Source organism: Leucoraja erinacea, chromosome 40, assembly GCF_028641065.1.
Source record: "Leucoraja erinacea ecotype New England chromosome 40, Leri_hhj_1, whole genome shotgun sequence".
Classification (NCBI taxonomy): Eukaryota; Metazoa; Chordata; class Chondrichthyes; order Rajiformes; family Rajidae; genus Leucoraja; species Leucoraja erinaceus.
The window spans coordinates 881,101-906,646 of record NC_073416.1 but is presented as its reverse complement, the minus strand read 5'-3'; the positions used below and the strand labels follow the sequence as shown (position 1 = coordinate 906,646).

The following is a 25,546-nucleotide window of genomic DNA, read 5'->3' as shown; positions in this document are numbered from 1 at the left end:
AGGGCATTCCTTTAGGAAGGAGATGAGGAGGAATTTCTTTAGTCAGAAGGTGGAGAATTTCGACAGACGGCTGTGGAGGCCAAGTCAGTGGATATTTTTAATGTGGGGATTGATAGATTCTTGATAAGTAGGGGTGTCGGGTGTTATGGGGAGAAGGCAGGAGAATGGGGTTAAGAGGGAGAGATAGATTGAATGGCAGAGTAGACTTGATGGGCCGAATGGCCTCATTCTGCTCCTATGACTTATGACCTTCTATAGCAGCCTATAAACCCCTTTCTCTTTAACACTGACCCGAATCACAAGCAGTCGGGTTCTTTGTTTAGCATTCTGTGCCTTACTTGGACCAAAATTAGGAGAGAGACTTGGAGTTTAGCTCGGATGCGTTCCGAATTACAAAAGGCCACAGAGTGCTGGAGTAACTCCAGCGGGACAGGCAGCATCTCTGGAGAACATGGACAGATGATGTTTCAGGTTGAGACCCTTCCTCAGACTGATTGTATGTGGGGAGGTGGGGGGAGAGAGAGAAGGAAGCTGGAAACGGTTTTTTCCCCCAGCTTTCCTCTCCCACCCCGACATTCAGCGCGAAGAAGGGTCCCGACCCAGGAACGTCACCTGTCCACGTTCTCCAGAGGTGGTGCCTGTTCCCGCTGAAGTCACTCCAGCACTTTGTGGCCTTTCCCCCCATAAACCAGCATCTGCAGTTATTTGTTTCTCTGGGAAGTCAGCCTTTTGTGTGTGGAGGGGGGGGGAAGACCAAATGTGGGCCTAGTGGGCTGGGGAAATCAAAATGGATGGTATTGGATCTGTTGCCAATTGCAATCTTCGAACTGTAACAATCCAGGCTTGTCTCCCCAGTGTCTGAGGAGGTTGGCAGAGCTGACATTGGTCTCAGTAACACCTTGACCCTCCCGCATCACTGTAAAGTGCGTGGCTGGATGGCGGGACTGGACTAGGCCCAGATACGCAGACTACAAGCTCTTGTGCTGGGCCATGTATCGGAGATGGGTCAAGTCCCACAGCAGACATCTGCGCATTTTTCTGGCCAGAAGGTTTGAAGTGAGTGTACATTAAAATAAATAAGGCAAATAAATGGCCATCATTGTTTAATGAGCGTGTTGTCACCATTTAATAGGTCGGATTCAACTTGTACAGTGGCAATTCGAACACGTGTCATTTTTAATTACAATTTCCTTCACAAACCACCTCCTTCTCCATTACAGAGCTGCAGAAATGGCAACTCCCAAAGATTTAAATAGCATTCGGACTGCCTGATTTTTTATTTTTTTTTGAAACACCAACTTCAGCCATCACCATTTCGTTTTACATCTATTTTTCTTTTAAACAAAGTTCAAGCTACAAGGGGGGAAAAAAATCAATGTTGTCCTGAACCTCCAAAGCCAACAGCTTTGTACTTTCACATTGTACTTAGCGGTGGCCAATTAGCCAGGACAAGCCTTCTCCGCAGGGCGCTGGAGACCATCGGCCTATCTCCAATCAGACTTTATCTTGATCCTTCGTCCGTACACTGCGGGTGGCTTGACTGCAACCATGTCTGATCTTTTTGCTGACTGGATAGCACACAACACAACAGACTCGCTCCCTTCTCCACCGCCTCCACCATGAGATCCCTTAGATCACCTGAAACAGGAGCGAGAAAACAAAATGCGAGGGGGGTGGGAGAGAAGGGGTTACAACAGGCAGCAATTCTCACTCTTATTGCCACCGAACGACTCTTCTGCTGAAAGGATTAGGTCAGTCTACATCCGCATGCCATTCAGGCAAAAACACAAACAGATTTGACTCCAAGTGAGGAGGAGAATAATCCAGCACACCCAAAGAACACAAATAGCCAAGGATAGCATCAAGTCTTCAATTCATTGCCAGATTCAGGGACAGTTTCTTCCCGGCTGTTATCAGGCAACTGAACCGTCCTCTCACCAGCTAGAGAGCGGTCCTGACCTCCCATCCACCTCATTGGAGACCCTCGCACTATCTTGAATCAGACTTCACCTTGCACTAAACGTTATTCCCTTTATCCTGCATCTGTACACTGTGGACGGCTCGATTGACTGTATAATCTTTTCACGTAATGGACAGCACACAACATCAAAAGCTTTTCACTGCAGCACAAGTGACAGGAATATAGTAAATGAAACTAAACGATGCTCAAATATCATTTGCCAAACTCGAAGACAAGAAGGTGTTGTTCACAATGACCCCTGGCTACTGAATCAATTGGCTGAACATTCAGCATCAAGGCTTGTTGTGACCCAGAACTAAATAAAAGGCCCAAGTCATATCCGACTGAATCAGAACACTTAGAGTCACAGAGTGATACAGTGTGGAAACAGGCCCTTCAGCCCAACTTGCCAACACCGGCCAACATGCCCCATCTACACTAGTCACAGAGTGATACAGCGTGGAAACAGGTCCCTCGGCCCAACTTGCTCACACCAGCCAACATGTCCCATCTTCACTAGTCACAGAGTGATACAGTGTGGAAACAGGCCCTTCAGCCCAACTTGCTCACACCAGCCAACATGTCCCTACACTAGTCGACACTTGACATTTTCTATTCCCACACACCCATTGATTGGACACAACAAATAGGTTAGATGTACTTTGCACGAGTTCTTTACAAAAATAAAATTCAATTCAATTCAATTCTTTCCAATTCTTTCGGCTATTATTGAAAACTTGGCGGTTAACCCTTTGCGCTACTCTCGTTTAGTTATAGAGATACAGCGCGGAAACAGGCCCTTCGACCCACCGAGTCCGCGCCGACCAGTGATCCCCGCGCACTAACACCACCCTACACACACACACTAGGGACTATTTACATTTACACCAAGCCAATTAACCTACAAACCTGCACGTCTTTGCAGTGTGGGAGGAAACCGGAGCACCCGGAGAAAACTTATGCAGGTCACGGGCAGAACGTGCAAACTCCGTACAGACAGCACCCGTAGTCGGGATCGAACCTGGATCTCCGGCGCTGTGAGGCAGCAACTCTACCGCTGCGCCACCGTGCCGCCTATGAAGAGCGTGCCATTGCAGCTTTCAATACACCTGCCCAAGTATACAACATGCAGTAAACCTCCAACATACTTTACAAGAGGCAAGAACAAGCATTAAAAACCAAAATGCTGACCTTAGGTCAAGGTTTCTTGTCCTTGTGAGGCATCTCAGAAGTTTAGCTTCGAGATACAGCGCGGAAACAGGCCCTTCGGCCCACCGAGTCCGTGCCGACCAGCGATCCCCGCACACTAACACTACCCCGCACACACTAGGGACAATTTACAATTTTACACAAGCTAATGAACCAACAAACCTACGAAGAAAACCCACGCAGGTCTCCGGGAAAATATACAAACAACACCCATGGTCAGGATTGAACCTGGCACTGTAAGGCAGCAAATATACTGCTGCATCACCTGGTCACTTTGTTCTCTGAATATAGTATTGCAAAATATTGCAACAGGGCCCTTTAAAGGTGAAATACTTATTTATTTAAAAATCAACCTTCCTTGGACCTTCCGAATCGTAATTCTCATTTAAAATCAGAGTCGTGGAGTGATACAGCGTGGAAACAGGCCCTTCGGCCCAACTTGCCCACACCAGCCAACATGTCCCAGCTACACTAGTCCCACCTGCCCGTGTTTGCTCCATATCCCTCCAAACCTGTCCTCTCCATGTACCCGTCTAACTGTTTCTTAAACGTTGGGATAGTCCCAGCCTCAACTACCTCCTCTGGCAGCTTGTTCCATACACCCACCACCCTTTGCAAGGTTTATGGATCTATTCCTCTCATGATTTTGTACACCTCTACAAGATCACCCCCTCATCCTCCTGCGCTCCATGGAATAGAGACCCAGCCTGCTCAACCTCTCCCTGTAGCTCACACCCTCTAGTCCCGGCAACATCCTCGTAAATCTTCTCTGTACCCTTTCAAGCTTGACGACATCTTTCCTATAACATGGTGCCCAGAACTGAACACAATACTTTAAATGCAGCCTCACCAACGTCTTATACAACTGCAACGAGATCTCCCAGCTTCTATACTCAATGATTGCATTAAATACATTTCATTTAATGTTACTCAATCATTAATCCGATTTTTAAAAATGATTGTCTTGCCGAGATGCAAGACTGTTGCCCCCTCCCTATTATCCACCAATTTTCAAGCTGCAAACCAAATAAAATCATACTTATATTTAGAACATCTTTACAACTATATTCTGCATTTTGTATCTTCCCCTCTGCGCTAGCCACCTATACTCGAGTTCGTACTGATTGAATTGGTGGAAATGTGTCATCCTCGATAACAATCAGCACGGGAGCACCTCAAGGCTGCGTGCTCAGCCCCCTGCTGTACTCACTCTATACTCATGACTGTGTAGCCGGACATAGTGTGAACTCCATCATCAAGTTCGCCGACGACACCACTGTTGTGGGACGAGTCAGAGTATAGAAGTGAGATCGACCGACTGACCAAATGGTGCCAGCGCAATAACCTGGCCCTCAACATCAGTAAGACCAAGGAACTGATTGTGGACTTTGGAAGGGGTAGGATAGTGTGAATCGGCCTCCACTGCCTTCTGTGGCAGAGAATTCCACAGATTCACCAGATGAAAACATTTTTCCTCATCTCAGTCCTAAATGGCCTACCCCTTATTCTTAAACGGTGGTCCCTGATTCTGGACTCCCCCAACACCGGGAACATTTTTCCTGCATCTAGCCTGTCCAAATCCCTGATGAATTTTATATGTTTCTATAGGAAAACAAAGCTTTTCACTGTACCTCGAAACACGTGTCACAAATGAACATAAACCTCTTGTAACGTGCAACTCCAAGTCACTTTAGCTCGATGTCACAAAAGCGATTATCCCAGTGTGTAATCAGATTTTTTTTGAGTGGGGGGGGGGGGGGGATGATATGGGAAGAGGGTTCTGGCATAGTTGATGCACAGCATGGTACCTCAAAGGCATCTCGGTATTTTTCAGAACGTACCACAGTTGTAGGATAGAATTGAAAAAGTCTTACAAGGACCAAACAAAAGCTCAGTCAAATGTCACAAGTTCGAGGAGCACAATTAGACCATTCGGCCCATCGAGTCTACTCCGCCATTCAATCATAGAAACATAGAAATTAGGTGCAGGAGTAGAGGCCATTCGGCCCTTCGAGCCTGCACCGCCATTCAATATGATCATGGCTGATCATCCAACTCAGTATCCCGTACCTGCCTTCTCTCCATACCCCCTGATCCCCTTAGCCACAAGGGCCACATCTAGCTCCCTCCCTCTTAAATATAGCCAATGAACTGTGGCCTCAACTACCTTCTGTGGCAGAGAGTTCCAGAGATTCACCACTCTCTGTGTGAAAAAAAAGTTCTCCTCATCTCGGTTTTAAAGGATTTCCCCCTTATTCTTAAGCTGTGGCCCCTTGTCCTGGACTTCCCCAACATCGGGAACAATCTTCCTGCATCTAGCCTGTCCAACCCCTTGATCCATCTACCCCCTCTCAACCCCATTCTCCTGCCTTCTCCCCGTAACCCCCCGACTAATCAAGAATAGTAATCAGGAATTTGACGATCTCCGCCTTGAAAATATCCATCGACTTGGCCTCCACAGCGGTCTGTGGCAAGAATTCCACACTATTCGGTAGGTTTCAATGAGGTGTCCCTTCGTCCTTTTCAATTCTAGATGAATAGGGCAGGTTTCGAAATAGGAATAGTGAAAGGCCTGGATAGAGTGGATGTGGAGAGGATGTTTCCACTAGTGGGAGAGTCTAGGACCAGTGGTCACAGCCTCAGGATAAAATGACGTTCCTTTAGGAAGGAGATGAGGAGGAATTTCTTCAGCCAAATTCCTGGTGAATCTGTGGAATTCTTTGCCACAGACGGCTGTGGAGGCCAAGTCAATGGGTATATTCAAGGTGGAGATTGATAGATTCTTGATTAGTGCGGGTGTCAGGGGTTATGGGGAGAAGGGAGGAGAATGGGGGTGGGAGGGAGAGATAGATCAGCCATGATCGAATGGCGGAGTAGACTTTTCGTTTACTTTAGTCCAGAGATACAGCGCGGAAACAGGCCAATCGACCCACTGAGTTTGCACCAAACAGCGATCCCAGCACACTAACACTATCCTACACACACTACACACTCCTACACACACACACACACACGAGGGACAATTTACATTTATACCAAGCCAATTAACCTACAAACCCTTGATGGGCCGAATGGCTCCTAGAACGTGTGAAACATAGAAATTAGGTGCAGGCGGAGGCCATTCGGCCCTTCGAGCCTGCACCGCCATTCAATATGATCATGGCTGATCATCCAACTCAGTATCCTGTACCTGCCTTCTCTCCATACCCCCTGATCCCCCTAGCCACAAGGGCCACATCTAACTCCCTCTTAAATATAGCCAATGAACTGTGGCCTCAACTATCCTCTGCGGCAGAGAGTTCCAGAGATTCACCACTCTCTGTGTGAAAAAAGTTCTTCTCATCTCGGTTTTAAAGGATTTCCCCCTTTATCCTTAAGCTGTGACCCCTTGTCCTGGACTTCCCCAACCTCAATTGAAAATCAGCAGAAGGGAGTTCCAACTCCAAGTCACTACCACCTAGTTTAGTTTAGATACAGGGCGGAAACAGGCCCTTCGACCCGAGTCCGCGCCGACCAGCGATCCCCGCACACTAACACTATCCTACACACACACACTCGGGACAATTTTGCATTTTTATACCAGGCCATTTAACCTACAAACCTGTACGTCTATAGATTGTGGGAGGAAACCAGACCACCCGGAAAAAAGATGCACAAGACACGGGGAGAGAACGTGCAAACTCCGTACAGACAGCACCCGTGGTCAGGATCGAACCCAGGATCTCGGTTGTGAAGCAGCGACTCTTATCCTTAAGCTGTGCCCCCTTGTCCTGGACTTGTTCCCAACCTCAATTGAAAATCAGCAGAAGGGAGTTCCAACTCCAAGTCACTACCACCTAGTTTAGTTTAGATACAGCGCGGAAACAGGCCCTTCGGCCCGAGTCCGCGCCGACCAGCGATCCCCGCACACTAACACTATCCTACACACAAACACTCGGGACAATTTTGCATTTTTATATTTTTATACCAGGCCATTTAACCTACAAACCTGCACGTCTATAGAGTGTGGGAGGAAACTGGCGCACCCGGAGAAAACATGCACAAGACACGGGGGGAAGAAGGAACAAACTCCGTACAGACAGCACCCGTGGTCAGGATCGAACCCAGGACTCCGACGCTGTGAGGCAGCGACTCTACCGCTGTGCCACCGTGCCGACCTATCGTTAGAACTTGTTCCTAACTGCACTGGTGAAAGGCTCTTTAGGTTGTGCTTTGATCTAGGTCTTGTTAACTGGGTGCAAATAGTTTCTCTCCGTTCAATTTATCCGCCCTTCGGCCCATCGAGTCCAAGCTGACCAACTAGCCATCCCAACACACTAACACTATCCCACACACACACACACTCAAGACAATTTACCATTTTAGCAAAACCAATTAACCTACAAACTTGTGCATGTTTGGAGCGTGGGAGGAAACCACAGCACCTACGCAGGTCACAGGGAGAATGTGCAAACTCCACACAGACAGCACCCGCACAGACAGGATTGAACCCGGGTCTCCGGCGTGGTGACAGCAACTCTACCGCTGCGCCACCATGCTGCCTTGTAGTGCACAGAAATGCTTACAGTCAGAAGAAGGGTCTCGACCTGAAACGTCACCAATTCCTCCAGAGATGCTGCCTGTCCCGCTGAGTTTCCGCAGCTTTTTGCGTCCATCTAATGCTTAGTATTGATCCAGTACAGGAAACAGGTAGCAGTTACAGCCGAAACATAACTGCCACCCCTTTTGCATATCAGTCCCTACTCCAAAGACCACAACCAATTTAGTATATTTAGACTCAGAGTCGTACAGCACGGAAACAGGCCCTTTGGCCCAACTTGTCCATGCCTACCAAGATGCCCCATCTTCACCAATCCCACCTGCCTCCATTTGGCCCATATCTCTCTAAACTGTGGAATTCTCTGCCTCAGAGGGCGGTGGAGGCCGGTTCTCTGGATGCTCTTAAAGATAGCGGAGTCAGGGGAAAAGGCAGGAACGGGGTACTGGTTGTGGATGATCAGCCATGATCACATTGAATGGCGAATGGTGCAGGCTCGAAGGGCCGAATGGCCTCTACTCCTGCACCTATTGTCTATAAACCTGTCCTTTCCAAGTACATGGCCAAGAGTCCTTTACAATGTTGTCTTTAGTCCCCCATCTCGACCACATTTTCATGACATTTTGATGACGTATACAAGAGCTGAAATGTCTCTGGATCATCAGCATCCCTTTGTTCCCATCACGGTGAAACTACTTCCTTCCGCATCTTTCAGCCCCAAACAGGAATGACCTTCCATCGGATTGCATTTTTGTGTAAATTCCTGTTTGAAATCCATTGACCATAACCCTGCTCAATTTTGCACTGTCCTTTGCAATGTTGTGCATCTGCCCACACTGCCTACAGTGGTGTCCATCTTAGCCCTCTGGTCGCCCCTTGCTGCTCCCATCCCTCAGCCAGCTACCTGCTCATGCCAAAGATTTCCCTTCAATCCCCCAAGCTTCAGATTGAGATAAATCTCCAATGAGGAATTTCCTAAAACACCGACACACACACACAGTCCCGATCACAAATGCAGTGAACTTTCCTTTAGTTTAGAGATACAGCGCGGAAACAGGCCCTTCGGCCCACTGAGTCCGCGCCGACCAGCATCGCCGCACGCTAACACCGTCCTACACACACCAGGGACAATTTACAATCTTCAACCTGCACCTCTTGAGAGTGTGGGAGGAAACTGGAGCACCTGGAGAAAACCCACGCAGGTCACGGGGAGAGAACGTGCAAACTCCGTACAGACAGCACCCGTAATCGGGATGGAACCTGGGTCTCTGGCGCTGTGAGGCAGCAGCTCTACCGCTGTGCCACCATGCCCCCTTTCAAAAAAAAAACTCAACAAAAAAAAACTCTTCAAAAATCAGGCTTGTGAAACATATCCTGAACAAATCCACAGGATTGCTCTTTGACCAACCGAAATTTCAAGGTGTCCCATCACTGTCTAAGTGATGCAAGTCGCGAAACAGATATTGGGGTAACGGCTATAATGGCCCGCCTTCTCTCACCAAAGATCGACACAAAAATCTGGAGTAACTCAGCGGGGACAGGCAGCATCTCTGGAGAGAAGGCATGGATGACGTTGTGGGTCGAGACCCTTCTTCAGACTGGTCTTTTAAGAGAAACATTTCCAACAATCAGAAATGCAAGGACACGGATCCTAGTCAAGCAGGAGAATCAGTCTGAAGAAGGGTCTCGACCCGAAACGTCACCTGTTCTCCACAGATGCTGCCTGACCCGCTGAGTTACTCCAGCACTCTGTGAAACGTCACCTATCCATGTTCTCCACAGATGCTGCCTGTCCCGCTGAGTTACTCCAGCACTCTGTGAAACGTCACCTATCCATGTTCTCCACAGATGCTGCCTGACCCGCTGAGTTGCTCCAGCACTCTGTGAAACGTCACCTATCCAAGTTCTCCATAGATGCTGCCTGACCCGCTGAGTTACTCCAGCACTCTGTGAAACGTCACCTATCCATGTTCTCCACAGATGCTGCCTGACCCGCTGAGTTACTCCAGCACTCTGTGAAACGTCACCTATCCATGTTCTCCACAGATGCTGCCTGACCCGCTGAGTTACTCCAGCACTCTGTGAAACGTCACCTATCCATGTTCTCCACAGATGCTGCCTGACCCGCTGAGTTACTCCAGCACTCTGTGAAACGTCACCTATCCATGTTCTCCACAGATGCTGCCTGCAGCTGAGTTCCTCCAGCACTTTGTGTCTACCTGCGGTTTAAACCAGCATCTGCAGTTCCTTCCCACACACTCTGTGACCCGGTGTGTTGTTTCCAGAGGGCTTGGAAATCCATTTGACAACCACCTCTCAGTGTATTGGTGAGGAACAACATGCGTAAAACCCTTCGACAACTCACCCCCTCCAGGAAATATTCGGTAAAGAGGCGGCACACAGCGGCGCAGCGGGTGGAGCTGCTGCCTTACAGCGCCAGAGACCCGGGTTCAATCCTGGCCTAATGTGCTGTCTGTGCGGAGTTTGCACGTTCTCCCCGTGACTGTGTGGGTTTGCTCCCACGTCCCAAAGTCGTACGGGTTTGTAGGTTAATCGGCCCCCTCGGCAAATTGCCCCCCTGGTGTGTAGCGAGTAGATGAGAAAGTGGGATAGCAGGGAACTAGTGTGTGAATGGGTGATCGCTGGTCAGCATGGACTCGGTGGGCCGAAGGGCCTGTTTCCATGCTGGATCTCTGAACTCTAGGCTCACCTGCCCACACTCGCACAACCTTAACCACACCCTCTCTACACTAAGGGCGCAAATGTCAGCTCACAGGGTGTTAAGGTCACACAACATTCCCTTCCTCTACATCACATGTAAAACCGATTCATCTACCAACGGTCAACTTGCGTTTCACAAACGCTATTGCTCCATAATCAACTTTAGACCAAGTCTCCTTTCCAGAGAGAGACACAAAATGCTGGCGTAACTCAGCGGGACTCTCCATCACTGGAGAGAAGGAATGGGTGACGTTTTGGGTCGAGACCCTTCTTCAAACTGATCCTTTCTGGAGTACAACTAGGTTTGAGTTTAGTTTAGTTTAGAGATACAGCACAGAAACAGGCCCTTCGGCCCACCGAGTCCGCACCGACCAGCGATCCCTCCCGCACACACTAACACTATCCTACACACACTACGGGACAATTTACACTTATACTGAGTATACAAACCCAAGCCAATCAACCTACAAACCCGCACGTCTTTGGAGCGTGGGAGGAAACCGAAGATCTCGGAGAAAACCAAAGCAGGTCACGGGGAGAACGTGCAAACTCCGTACAGACAGCACCCGTAGCCGGGATCGAACCCGCGTCTCTGGCGCTGTGAGGGCTGTAAGGCGGCAACTCTACTGCTGCGCCACCGTGCCACTCCTTGGCGTTAGATATTTGTTACTGTTCTCCTGAGGAGGAGAAGATAGTGGCAGAACAATTTGCAATTATCATCTTTGTGTTCTTTCCTCTTGTACTATTCGTTTTCTTATGTTTCTATATTTGGATAAAATATTAACTAAATTCCAGTATCGCTAGCTAAACTCTCCTCCAATCCATAACTGAATTGGAGCACACTACATAAAGGTTCTGCATACTTAATTGAGTTTAGTTTAGTACAGAGATACAGCCCAGAAACAGGCCCTTCAGCCCACCGAGTCCGCACCGACCAGCGATCCCCGCACACTAACACCGGGAACAATTTACACAAACTAAACTAAATCAATACATCTGTCCCCACCGATCTTCCCATCTCCCCACATCGATCTTTGTGTCTTGACAGACACTTGAATCTTTTTGTTTCACCACTTCACGGAAAGCGTCAGTTTCTGTTTCGTCCTTGCACGTCTTTGGAGTTGCGGGAGGAAATGGAGGACGTCGAAGAAAACACATGCGGTCACGGGGAGAACGTGCAAACTCCGCACAGACAGCACCCGGAGTCCGGATTGAACCCGTTTCTCCGGCGCTGCAAGGCAGCAACTCTACCGCTGCGCCACCGTACCGCCCATTCTGCTTGTTCATAAAGTTCACACGGTATTGGAGCAGAATTAGGCCATTCGGCCCATCAAGGCTGCTCCGCCATTCAATCATGGCTGATCTATCTCTCCCTCCTAACGCCATTCTCCTGCCTTGCCCCCTCCCCCCCCCCCCCCCCCCCCATTTCACATCCTTGCTAATCAAGAGCTGGTCAACCCACTGACTTGGCCTCCACAGCCGTCTGTTGCAATGCACTCCACAGATTCACCACCCTGAGGCCAAAGAAATTCCTCCTCATCTCCATTCTAAAGGCACGTCCTTTGGTCCTCGACACTCCCACAAGTGGAAACATCGTCTCCACGCCCACTCTGTCTAGACCTTGGAGAACATTAGAAAGAACATTATGGGCCATTGTCAATGCGAAGATTTTCCATTTACACAACTAGATCTAATTTGTTACAACAGTTAAGCCTTGTAATATTAATAAAGTGGCTGGCTGAATACATGGTTAGTTGGCTGACAAGATAGAAATATGATCTGCACTGGGCTTATGTTGCGGCCCTTTGTTATCAGTTTAGTTCAGAGATACAGCGCAGAAACAGGCCCTTCGGCCCACCAAGTCCGCACTGACCAGTGATCCCCGCACACGTTGCCTATTTCCTTCGCTCCAAATCTGAGGAAGGACATTATTGCCATAGAGGGAGTGCAGAGACGGTTCACCAGACTGATTCCTGGGATGTCAGGACTGTCTAATGAAGAAAGACTGGATAGACTTGGTTTATACTCTCTAGAATTTAGAAGATTGAGAGGGGATCTTATAGAAACTTACAAAATTCTTAAGGGGTTGGACAGGCTAGATGCAGGAAGATTGTTCCCGATGTTAGGGAAGTCTAGGACAAGGGGTCACAGCTTAAGGATAAGGGGGAAATCCTTTAAAACCGAGATGAGAAGAACTTTTTTCACACAGAGAGTGGTGAATCTCTGCAACTCTCTGCCGCAGAGGGTAGTTGAGGCCAGTTCATTGGCTATATTTAAGAGGTAGTTAGATGTGGCCCTTGTGGCTAAGGGGATCAGGGGGTATGGAGAGAAGGCAGGTACGGGATACTGAGTTGGATGATCAGCCATGATCATATTGAATGGTGGTGCAGGCTCGAAGGGCCGAATGGCCTCTACTCCTGCACCTAATTTCTATGTTTCTATGTTTCCATAGATGCTGCTGCACCCGCTGATTTTCTCCAGCATTTTTGTGTACCTTCGATTGTCCAGCATCTGCAGTTCCTTCTTAAACCCTATATTCAGGTTACTGTTTGGGGGGCTGTAGATATGGAGCCCAAATATCGTTCACCAACACATCCAACCCCGTCCATACTTTGACAGTTAGGCATCTGTCAAAGTATAGCCGCTGGTACACTGAAAATGCTGGAGAAACTCAGCGGGTGCAGCAGCATCTATGGAGCGAAGGAAATAGGCAACGTTTCGGGGCGAAACCCTTCTTCGGACCCGAAATCCTGAAGGAAATAGGCAACGTTTCGGGCCGAAACCCGGAAGGGTTTCGGCCCGAAACGTTACCTATTTCCTTCGCTCCATAGATGCTGCTGCACCCGCTGAGTTTCTCCAGCATTTTTGTCCACCTTCGATTGTCCAGCATCCGCAGTTCCTTCTTGAACCCTATATCCAGGCTACTGTTTGGGGGGGCTGTAGATAGCTCCCAGTAAGAAGACACTAATGGGAGTCATCTACAGGCCCCCAAACAGTAGCCTGGATATCGGGTGCAAGTTGCAGCAGGAGTTAAAACTGGCATGTAACAAAGGTAATGCCACTGTGGTTATGGGGGATTTCAATATGCAGGTAGACTGGGAAAATCAGGTTGGTTCGGGACCCCCAAGAATGGGAGTTTGTAGAATGCCTCCGAGATGGATTCTTAGAGCAGCTGGTAATGGAGCTGACCAGAGAGAAGGCAATTCTGGATTTAGTGTTGTCCAATGAACCAGATTTAATAAGGGAACTCAAGGTAAAGGAACCGCTAGGAGGTAGCGACCATAATATGATTCGTTTTAATCTGCAATTTGAGAAGGGGAAGGTTAAATCGGAAGTGTCAGTGATGCAGTTGAACAAAGGCGACAATGAAGGCATGAGAGAGGAGCTGGCCAAGGTCGACTGGAAAAGGATCCTAGCAGGAATGACGGTGGAACAGCAATGGCAGGGATTTCTGGGCATAATCCGGAAGACGCAGGAACATTTCATTCCAAAGAGGAAGAAAGATTCTAAGGGGAGTAAGAGGCGACCGTGGCTGACAAGGGAAGTTAGGGATGGAATAAAACTAAAAGAAAAGGTGCATAACACAGCAAAGAGTAGCCGGAGGTAGCGGGATTGGGAAACTTTCATAGGACAACAGAAGGAAACAAAACGGCCAATACGGGGTGAAAAGATGAAGTACGAGGGGAAGCTGGCCAAGAATATAAAGAAGGACAGTAACAGCTTCTTTAGGTATGTTAAGGGAAAAAGATTAGTAAAGAAAAATGTGGGTCCCTTGAAAGCAGAAACAGGCGAAATTATTATGGGGAACAAGAAAATGGCAGAAAAGTTGACAAGGTATTTTGGATCTGTCTTCACTAAGGAAGACACAAACAATCTCCCAGATCTACTAGAGGACAGAGGATCTAAGGTAACGGAGGAACTGAAATAAATTTGCATTAGGCGAGAAATAGTATTGGGTAGACTGATGGGACTGAAGGCTGATAAATCCCCAGGGCCTGATGGTCTGCACCCCAGGGTACTCAAGGAGGTGGCTCTCAAACGCTCATCGTATGTTAACCCACTCATTCCTGGGATCGTTCTGGCAAACCTCCCCTAAGCCCTCTCCAGGGCCAGCGCATAATTTGCCGAGTCCTGATGAGAAAAAGAGAGAAAAAGAGAAAGGAGAAAAAAAGAGAAAAAAAGAACGAATAAATAAAGAGAAAAAAAAAGGAAAAAAAAAAAGAGGTGAATGAGAAAATGAGAGACTTATAAACCGACAATATATTCAAAGGTCCCACCATATCCAACAGCTGACCACACGATCTCTAACCTTCATTAAACTTGATGAGTCCACTGTCAACACCAGCGGAATATTTGCTTTTCTTTGAAATTTCCCTCCTGGGATAAATATCGTATCGTAATGTCATATCGTATCGTCAAATTTCGGAAGCTGATTGCTCGCCAATTATGTGCGCCTGGTTTCAACGCACTTGGATCAAGCTCGCTCCTTCTCAAAATACGTTGCCTCTATCAACATAGCGCTTGAAACCAACAGGAACCAAGAAGCAACGATACACAGGATCCGCGAGAAAGAATCACCATTGAATTAAGAGACACTCAGAGGTGTTTATTTCTGCAAACAGCTGATGAAGCATTGGCCATATCACCAGGTCACTTTGAAGCAGGGAAGTCAACAGTTGTACAATGACATCACTTTCGAGTTTAAAAAAAAAGGACTGGAGTAACTCAGTGGGTCGGGCAGCATCTGTGGAGAATGTTCTCCCCGTAACCCCTGACACCCGTACACTTGTTCCACCAAGATGCAGCACAGAACGCCACGGGAGATCCTTCTTCCCTGTGGCTATCAAACTGGACAACTACTCCCCCTTCTGTCGTGGGGCAGACTGACACTGACTACCCCCCCACCACCCTCCCCAATCCTTTCCACTTGTCACTTTAATTTCGTGCTTCATGTATTTTGTGTTTTTACGACCGTTGGCAGATCAATTTCCCTCCTGGGATAAATAATGTTCTATTGTTTCGTGTCGTATGGGGTCACGTGGCGGGAGCTGCTGGAGAGAGGCGAGCGGATGGCGGTGGTGTGAGTACCGGGCCGCGCACCGCGTACGGGACGGGGGGGGGGGGGGGGGGTCTCTGCCACTTCCCAGCCTGGGACCACACTCTTCTTTAAACCCAACCCCCCCCCCCCCCCAATGCTGCTTTTCTTCCCTCCCGGCCGTGGGTTAAACTTTAACCCCCTCACTCTGTTATAGCGGACAATCTGGAATAACAGACGCCATCTCCCCGCAGTCCATTTCAGCAAAGGGCTTGCTGCAACGCAAGCCGGCACAATCTAAAACATCCAGCTTAGGGGAACAGCAGAGGGGTACAGCTGTTTGCCATGGAGACCAGGGGGTCAACTTTCTTGCTGTGACCAATAGCAGTCAGAGAAAGATCACCCCCTCAGTGGTAACACAAGCACAGGTAATAGCCAATTTAATTTACGTTCTGCATCGTGAATGAATAGAATCGCAGGTAGGAAATTATACTTTCAGCAGCCGTTATCGTTCATTCTTAGCATCTCCTGGTTGCAAGCTTAGAAATTGGCCCAACTCTTGTCTCCCAGTCTCCCTACAATTTACCAAGTGTCCAAACGCCAGGTCCAGGTCCATGTTGCACCTGATTTACATCTACTGTTGTCGGCCTTGGAGACAGCCTGGCCCATAGAGAGTCCTAGAGTAACAGAGTGATATACAGCGTGGAAACAGGCCCTTCAGCACAATTAGCCCACACCGCCCAACATGTCCCAGCTACACTAGTCCCACCTGCCCGCGTTTGGTCCATATCCCTCCAAACCTGTCCTATCCATGTACCCATCTTAACTGTTTCTTAAACGTTGGGATAGTCCCAGCCTCAACTACCTCCTCTGGCAGCTCGTTCCATACACCCACCACCCTTTGTGTGAAAGAGGTTACCCCTCGGATTCCTATCAAATCTTTTCCCCTTCACCTTGAACCTATGTCCTCTGGTCCTCGATTCCCCCACTCTGGGGGAAGAGATCTTGTCCCTGCATTCACCGCAGACAGTAAACTGACCGAGTGCAGGTGGGATTGTCCACACAGGTCACTAGATAACGCGATCCCAATCCGAGCAAGATTTGCAAGGATCCGTCAGTACAGATGAACGATCCATTAAATTGGATGGGAGCAAAATCTGTTCCTTATCCTTAACAAGGGAGCCCAGCGTAGGTTTACAAGGTTAATTCCCGGGATGGCGGGACTGTCATATGCTGAGAGAATGGAGCGGCTGGGCTTGTACACTCTGGAGTTTAGAAGGATGAGAGGGCATCTCATTGAAACATATAAGATAGTTAAGGGCTTGGACACGCTAGAGGCAGGAAACATGTTCCCGATGTTGGGGGGAGTCCAGAACCAGGGGCCACACACAGTTTAAGAATAATGAGTAAGCCATTTAGAACGTAGATGAGGAAACACTTTTTCTCACAGAGAGTGGTGAGTCTGTGGAATTCTCTGCCTCAGAGGGCGGTGGAGGCCAGTTCTCTGGATGCTTTCAAGAGAGAGCTAGATAGGGCTCTTAAAGATAGTGGAGTCAGGGGATATGGGGAGAAGGCAGGAACGGGGTACTGATTGGGGGTTGATCAGCCATGATCACATTGAATGGCTCGAAGGGCCGAATGGCCTCTACTCCTGCACCTATTGTCTATATTTGGTTGAATTGGGCCACATTGGCTTGCTGTCACCCAATCCCGACATTAAACCACAATTTAAAAAGTTAGATGCACAAACATTATTAAAACGACCGGCATTCAAATTACAAAAAGATACAGCACCACAAGAATTGTCACCTTTCCCCAACTACCCAACAGCGAGTAGTATTAAAAAAATCCTCTCTATTCATCCATTTTGTGAATCAGGGTTCATTTGATTGCATGGTCCTGCATACCATCCCTGCGGTGGCTGTGAATGAATTGGGAAGGTTCCCAAGTTGGGTACTATTTTATGCTGTGGGGCCTTGTCAGCACAGAACTAGGTAACGGCTGCACAAATCCATTCCAATCTGTGCCCTTGCAGCTCAAAGATTTGACCTCCGTCAGTGGATTTGAACCCAAGTCCAAGTAAAAGCTTTTTAGATAGAAGACATTCGGAGAGCTCCCCCTCTCCTCACCCCAGTCACCATCAACAACACCACAGTCACATCTGTGGAGTGTTTTAAGTTCCTGGGAACCATTATCTCCAAGGACCTTAAGTGGGGGGCTACCATCATCGACTCCACAGTCAAAAAGGCCCAACAGAGGATGTGCTTCCTGCGGCAGCTGAGGAAACACAATCTGCCCCAGGCAATGATGGTCCAATTCTACACGGCCATCGTAGAGTCTGTCATCACCTTCTCCATCATGGTCTGGTTTGGCTCAGCCACCAAGCACGACACCTGGAGGCTGCAGCGAATCGTCCGATCAGCAGAGAAGGTTATCGGCTGCAACCTTCCCTCCATTGATGAACTGTACACTGCAAGGGCCAGGAAGCGAGCGGGCAAGATCATCTCTGACCCCTCTCACCCTGGCCACAAACTCTTTGAATCACTTCCCTCTGGAAGGCGACTCCGGACTGTCAAAGCTGCCACAGCCAGACATAAAGACAGTTTTTATCCACGAGTAGCTGCTCTACTCAACAGCCAAAAATCTGTAGCCTCCTTTTGCTCAGGTATTTTATTTAATTCACATGTTTAATCAATAATGTTTTATTATTATTAATGTTTAATGTTTTATGTGTCATTCCTAACTGTCACTGTATGTCATGTTGTCCCTTGCGGGCGGAGCACCAAGGCAAATTCCTTGTATGTGACTACTTGGCCAATAAACTTATTCATCATCATTCATCATCATCATTTTGCAGAACCTTCCTACTGATTGTGCGTGTGCGTGTGTGCGTGTGCGTGTGTACGTGCGCCTGTGTGCGTCTGTGGAGCTTGGGAAACAAGTCTTTGTTAAAGTCGCGGTGGCGCAGCGGTAGAGTTGCTGCCTTACAGTGAATGCAGCACCAGAGGCCTGGGTTCCATCCCGACTACGGGCGCTGCCTGTACGGAGTTTGCACGTTCTCCCCGTGACCTGCGTGGGTTTTCTCCGAGATCTTCGGTTTCCTCCCACACTCCAAAGACGTGCAGGTTTGTAGGTTAATTGGCTTGGTGTAAGTGTAAATTGTCCCTAGTGTGTGTAGGATGGTGTTAGTGCGCGGGGATCGTTGGCCAGTACGGACCCGGTGGGCCAAAGGGCCTGTTTCCCTGCTGTACCTCTAAACTAAACTAAAGTCAATCTTAACTCCTGTTCCACATAATTTCGGAGTCAAGCCTTCATTGACCCCAATTATTAATTTGTCTCGAAGGTAGACACAAAATGCTGGTGTGACTCAGCGGGACAGGCAGCTTCCCTGGAGAGAAGGAATGGGGTGACCCTTCTTCAGTCTCAACCCGAAACATCACCCATTCCATCTCTCCAGAGATGTTGCCTGTCCTGCTGAGTCACGCCAGCATTTTGTGTCGACCTTCGATTTAATCCCGCATCTGCAGTTCCTTCCCACAGTTTGATTTTACTCCTTACAGAGTTGGTTTGCTATTTGCTCCCGTTTGGCCAAAACCAATTGCACTCTCCTCAAGGGACAAAGCAAATAGCAACCTTACAAAGACACGGCTCTTGTTTCACACAGAATAACACTGGACCCCCCACAACACAACACAACACTTGGACTTTTCTCAATTCCACGCACGAGACAATGAACGAACAGCCTGAAGAAGTTCCGTTGCCAAATCATGATAAATTGAGCCACCACTTATGAAATACTAAATGATACTTATTGGTCGAAAATATCACAAGAGGAAAAAAAACAACAAGGTACCAGGCCACCGGCAGCTCGTGAAGTTATATAAAGAGATAACCATTCAGAAAATAATTCACAGCCTATCAACTTAGGTTTTTCAAAGTCCCGTCGGTTCCACAAGGCGGGCATTGCAGTTGTCCAGTCACGACAAGTTATACCGTGGGGTATCTGCACTGAGTGGAGAATTGCCAGTTCCATTGGTATCAAGCCAGTGCTCACCCTGTATATTTCCACGCAGATTGTCAGAAAAGGCAACGTTGGGGCACAAGAAAGAATAACCTGCAATAGTTCCCACACACAATGCCATTTAGTGTCAAGGTTCATTCAAATGCATTTAAAAAAAAAAAAATAATTAAAAAAAAAGATTTTATGGATATATATACCCCTGGGATCTCCAACATATACCAAGCAAATTAATTCCCATCCTGCATGCATATTTAGCACTATTTCTAGGATAAACTGTAACTTTGGGGATAACATATTTTATTCCTGCCACAGTGCACAAAATAAAAAAACATGCACTTGGAAAATACACGGTGGGAAATAGCCAAAGAAAACCTAGCATTCGTTGCCAGAAAGGAGCATGGTTCTCATTGTTGGATCGATGTTTTGGTCTTGGGTCAATAGAGAGTTTTGCACCTATGATACTTCACCCAGAGAGTTGTGAATCTGTGGAATCCTCTGCCACAGAAGGCAGTGGGGGCCCCATTCACTGGATCTTTTCAAGGGAGAGTTAGATTTAGCTCTTAGGGCTAACGGAATCGAGGGAGAAAGCAGGATCGGGGGGGCACTGATTCTGGATGATCAGCCGTGATCATAGTGAATGGCGGTTGCTGGCTCGAAGGGCCGAATGGCCTCCTCCTGCACCCATTCCCTATATTTCAATGACTAAGCCATTTTTAAATGACCACTTCTCTTAACCTAAGTGACTGCCTGGAAAAAAGGGGGGGGGGGGGGGGGGGGGGGGGGAAACAAAATGGTTGCTAAGAATGATTTGAATTTAGGAATGAACAGGACAATTAGCAGCTTAAAATAAAACACATATATGCAATGCAAATATTGCCCACTGGCACCGCGGCTCGTTCGAGTGAAAGCTAGTCTGTGATTCCAGGCTGAGATCCCAATAAGGAGGGATTTTTTAAAATAAGTAATCAACAATCTCATTTAGAATTTAAAGGCTTTCTTCCACCCCACTCAGTTATTATTATTAATATTATTATTAATATTATTATTACTATTAATAATATTATTATTATTAATATTATTATTAATATTATTATTAATAACATTATTACTATTAATATTATTAATATTATTATCAATAATATTATTAATATTATTACTATTAATATTATTAATATTAATATTAATATTATTATTACTATTAATATTATTAATATTATTATTATTATTAAGGCAATTTGTCTTGCAACCACTGGTCTGCTCCTTCAACCTCATTTTACAGCTTTTTCCCTGCAAATAGAAAACACATAATAACTGGTTGTCCAAGGCACTCACTTTCTGATTTATATAAAAAGGGTCCAAGTCCTCCAATGGCTCAGCAATGCATTTGGAAGGGGGGTCACCATAAATAAACGGCAAACTTCTGCCAGCTTCAAGATCGCTGTTTGGCTTAAGCTTGTTGTCATCATCGTCATCGCGATGGCTGCTGTCTTGCTTGGCAGGTTTTTTATTCTTCTCTTCAGCGATCCGTTGCTCAATGTTAGCCAGAGACTCGCGGGTGAAAAGATGGAAACTATCAGGACCTGGCGGTGCAAGCATATGCGCTGCCATATTTTCATCCTGCAACTATATCTTCACCTATGGAGCCACCAGAGCGGACAGTTCGGTCTGGGTAAAAAGACAATGAACAAGCGTTTAATAAATAAATACATTGCCGTGGAAAAACAAGTGACCAAATATTGACAAACCTCGGCAATAGCAGGCGTTTCGACGCAAACATGTAAACGCGTCTCGCTCGCCCTTAATAAAAGGCCCACAGTAGCACGAGAGATTCAACAACATGTGGGCGAGGGGAAAAAAAAAGACACAGACTGGAGGAGCGTGCTGGAGTAACTCAGCGGGTCAGGCAGCATCTGCGGAGAACATGGATAGGTAAGGTTTCACAGAGTGCTGGCCGAAACTCAGCGGGTCAGCCCGCAGCATCTGATGTCGGAGAACATGGATAGGTGACGTTTCACAGAGTGCTGGAGTAACTCAGCGGGTCAGGCAGCATCTGTGGAGAACATGGATAGGTGACGTTTCACAGAGTGCTGGAGTAACTCAGCGGGTCAGGCAGCATCTATGGTGGAGAACATGGATAGGTGCGTTGCCTATTTCACAAAGTGCTGGAGTAACTCAGCGGGTCAGGCAGCATCTATGGAGCTAAGGAAATAGGCAACGTTTCGGGCCGAAATCCTTGAGGGTTTCGGCCCGAAACGTTGCCTATTTTCCAGAAGGATTTCGGCCCGAAACGTTGCTCCAGCACTCTGTGAAACGTCACCTATGCATGTTGAGTTACTCCAGCACTCTGTGAAACGTCACCTATCCATGTTCTCCAGGGATGCTGCCTGACCCGCTGAGTTACTCCAGCACTTTTTGCGCCTTTTTGTTTTGTAAACCTGCACCTGCAGTTCCTTGATTCAACACGCAGGTGAGGCCTTGTTTGGGGCACTGCAGGTATTGGTCAGTCTGCTACAGGAAGGATGTCATTGAGATCGAGAGAGTGCTCAGATAATTTACAAGGGCGGTGACAAAACCTACGGGCCTGAACTCGAGGGAGAGGTCTGGCCAGGCGAGGACTTTATTCTTTGGAGTGCAAGAGGCCACGGGGTGATCTTATAGAGGTGTACAAAATTACGAGGGCAATAAATAGAGTATTTTACACAGAATAGACAATAGATGCAGGAGGAGGCCATTCGGCCCTTCGAGCCAGCACCGCCATTCAATGTGATCATGGCTGTTCATCCACAATCAGTACCCCGTTCCTGCCTTCTCCCCCATATCCCTGGACTCCGCTATCTTTAAGAGCTCTATCTAATGCCCCCTGTCCCACTTAGGAAACCTGAACGGAAACCTCTGGAGACTTTGCGCCCCACCCAAGGTTTCCGTGCGGTTCCAGGTGGTTGCCGGAGGTTGCAGGTAGTGGAAGCAGGTAGGGAGACTGACAAAAACCTCCGGGAACCGCACGGAAACCTTGGGTGGGGCGCAAAGTCTCCAGAGGTTTCCGTTCAGGTTTCCCAAGTGGGACGGGGGCATAACTCTCTCTTGAAAGTATACAGAGAACCGGCCTCCACCGCCCTCCGAGGCAGAGAATTCCACAGACTCACAACTCTCTGTGTTGAAAAGTGTTTCCTCGTCTCCGTTCTAAATGGCTTATCCCTTATTCTTAACAGTAGGGGAATCAAGAACCAGAGGCCATGGGGTTAAGGCGAGAGGGGAAAGATTGAAAAGGAAAGCGAGGAGCTACTTTTTCCCCAGAGAGTGGTGCATGTATGGAATGGCCTGTCAAAACATTTAAAAACATCAGGACAGGTATATGAATAGTAAAGATTTGGAGGGATATGGGGCAGATGGGACGAGCGTAGATGGGGCATCTTGGTTGGCATGGACTATTTGGGGCAAAGGACCTCTATGAGTGACTACTAATATGCCTGAAGCCCTCCCATATAAAGTTATCATGTATAAAATGCAGCAAAACCTATGCAAATGGCTAAGGAATTACAATATTGCACAAGCTTTGAAAATTGACGTTTTAAATATAGTATTAAATGACTGCATAACAAACTACTCAAATAAATGTCCCAATATGGGAGCAAAATAATAAGCAGGTATGCAAAATGTTCCAATTATACTCATCGATAGTGTAGCAACAGGCACAGAAAAATAAAAACCATTTATTCATTGTTTGAAGAAACATCAGTTGGGCATCAGGAGGTCACGTTGCAGTTGTATAAGACGTTGGTGAGACCGCATTTAGATATTTTGTGTTCAGTTCTGGGCACCGTGTTACAGGAAAGATGTTGTCAAGCTGGAAAAGGGTTTGGAGAAGATTTACGAGGATGTTGCCAGGACTAGAGGGTGTGAGCTACAGGGAGAGGTTGAGTAGGCTGGGTCTTTATTCCATGGAGCGCAGGAGGATGAGGGGTGATCTTATAGAGGTGTACAAAATCATGAGAGGAATAGATCGGGTAGATGCACAGAGTCTCTTGCCCAGAGTAGGGGAATTGAGGACCAGAGGACATAGGTTCAAGGTGAAGGGGGAAAGATTTAATAGGAATCTGAGGGGTAACTGAGGAAATGAGCTGCCAGAGGAGGTAGTTGAGGCTGGGACTATCCCGACCAGTTAGACAGGTACATGGATAGGACAGGTTTGGAGGGATATGGACCAAATGCAGGCAGGTGGGACTAGTGTAGCTGGGACAGGTTGGCCGGTGTGGGCAAGTTGGGCCTGTTTCCATACAGTATTGACTATTTGACACAAATCTGCAGCCTAAAAAGGCCGCCATCTCTCCAGCTCCTCTCATAAATATTCAAGCTCTTTATGAGTATCTGATTTTTATTTGAAAACTAAGCATCTCGTATCATAATTTGCATTCTGTAGTCTCACTTCAAAATGAAGAAGTAATCTAGAATGGGCTACACTATCCGAAATTCAAGTCTATGCCCAGACACCAGAAAATAAGGGACAACACTGCATTTTCTAAAGCTGGAGTATTGTTGGTTTAAGATTTAGAATTACTTAAGACATTTAAAAAAAATAATAATTTCTAACCTCGAGATTGCATTTAGATACTTTACAATTCTCTTTTCCCGTTTCATTTTGACACCTTAAACTCAGATATTAAAGATCTCAATCCAACCAGTTATGTTCAAAGAACTCACAATTCCACCATACTTCAGTTCATTCATAAATATCCCACAGTTACTGCAGTTTCAAACACACAATAATGCAATTAAGCAAAAAAAAGAATCCCTTTGGTGCACATTCCACGTTTCAATCCAGCAAACTGCCACGGTCTGAAGAAGGGTCTCGACCCGAAACGTCACCCAGAGATGCTGCCTGTCCCGCTGAGTTACTCCAGCGGTTTCTGTCTACTTTGATTTAAACCAGCATCTGCAGTTCCTTCCCAAACAAACAGCCACAGCATGTGTGAGCAGGTCAATTGATGAGCCAAACATCTTTTTGATTCAGAAGAATACAGAGATAAAATGTAATCACGTGGACAGTCAGACTGGTCGGAGAAACATAGACAATAGATGCAGATTCGACCCTTCGAGTTAGCACCGCCATTCAATATGATCACGACTGATCCTCCAGGATCACTACCCCGTTCCTGCTTTTTCCCCAGATTCATAAAAAACAGGGAGAGAGATTCACATCCTCAGCCAAGAGTTCAAGGTAAGAACGGTCTCAATGGCAGGATTTGTGGGGTTACAATATTTTAGCTTGCTCACCCCTGAATTACAGTAAAGAGTGAGAGGCCTTACTAAGTATGCAGGTACAGCAGGCAGTGAAGAAAGCTAATGGCATGTTGGCCTTCATAACAAGAGGAGTTGAGTTTAGGAGCAAGGAGGTCCTACTGCAGTTGTACCACACCTGGAGTATTGTGTCTCAGTTTTGGTCTCCCAATTAGAGGAAGGACATTCTTGCTATAGAGGGAATGCAGCGTCGGTTTTCCAGGTTAATTCCCGGGGTGGCGGGACTGTCATATGATGAAAGAATGGGTCGACTGGGCTTGTATTCGCTGGATTTTAGAAGGATGATAGGGAATCTGATAGAAACATATATAATTCTTAAAGGATTGGACAGGCCAGATGCAGTAAAAATGTTCCCAATGTTGAGGGAGTCCAGAACCAAGGGTCACACACTGTTTAAGAATAAGGAGTAGGCCATTTCGGACTGAGATGAGGAAAAACTTTTCACCCAGAGAGTTGTGAATCTGTGGAATTCTCTGCCACAGAAGGCAGTGGAGGCCGATTCGCTGGATGTTTTCAAGAGAGAGTTAGATTTAGCTCTTGGGGCTAACGGAATCAGGGGATATGGGGAGAAAGCAGGAACGGGGTACTGATTGTGGATGATCAGCCATAATTTGTAGTCAATGCCTACTATGTTCTGTTCTGCTGAAGCAAAGCAAGAATGTCATTGTCCTATCAGGGATACATGACAATAAGCACTCTTGAATCTTGAATCTAATCATATTGAATGGCGGTGCTGGCTCGAAGGCCTGACGGGCCTCCTTCTGAACC

The 25,546-nt window shown here is 47.2% G+C and overlaps 1 protein-coding gene across 1 annotated transcript in view; it reads right to left on the bottom strand.

The window, feature by feature from the left end:
• Positions 1 to 25,546, bottom strand: part of LOC129714660 (sodium channel protein type 8 subunit alpha-like) — a 138,372-nt gene that overhangs the window by 102,583 nt on the left and 10,243 nt on the right. Inside the window, exon 3 of the mRNA XM_055664393.1 lies at positions 20,816 to 21,148. Within this exon, the coding sequence (XP_055520368.1) occupies positions 20,816 to 21,091 (276 nt within the window). The 5' untranslated portion in view covers positions 21,092 to 21,148. The remainder of the gene's footprint in view (positions 1 to 20,815; positions 21,149 to 25,546) is intronic.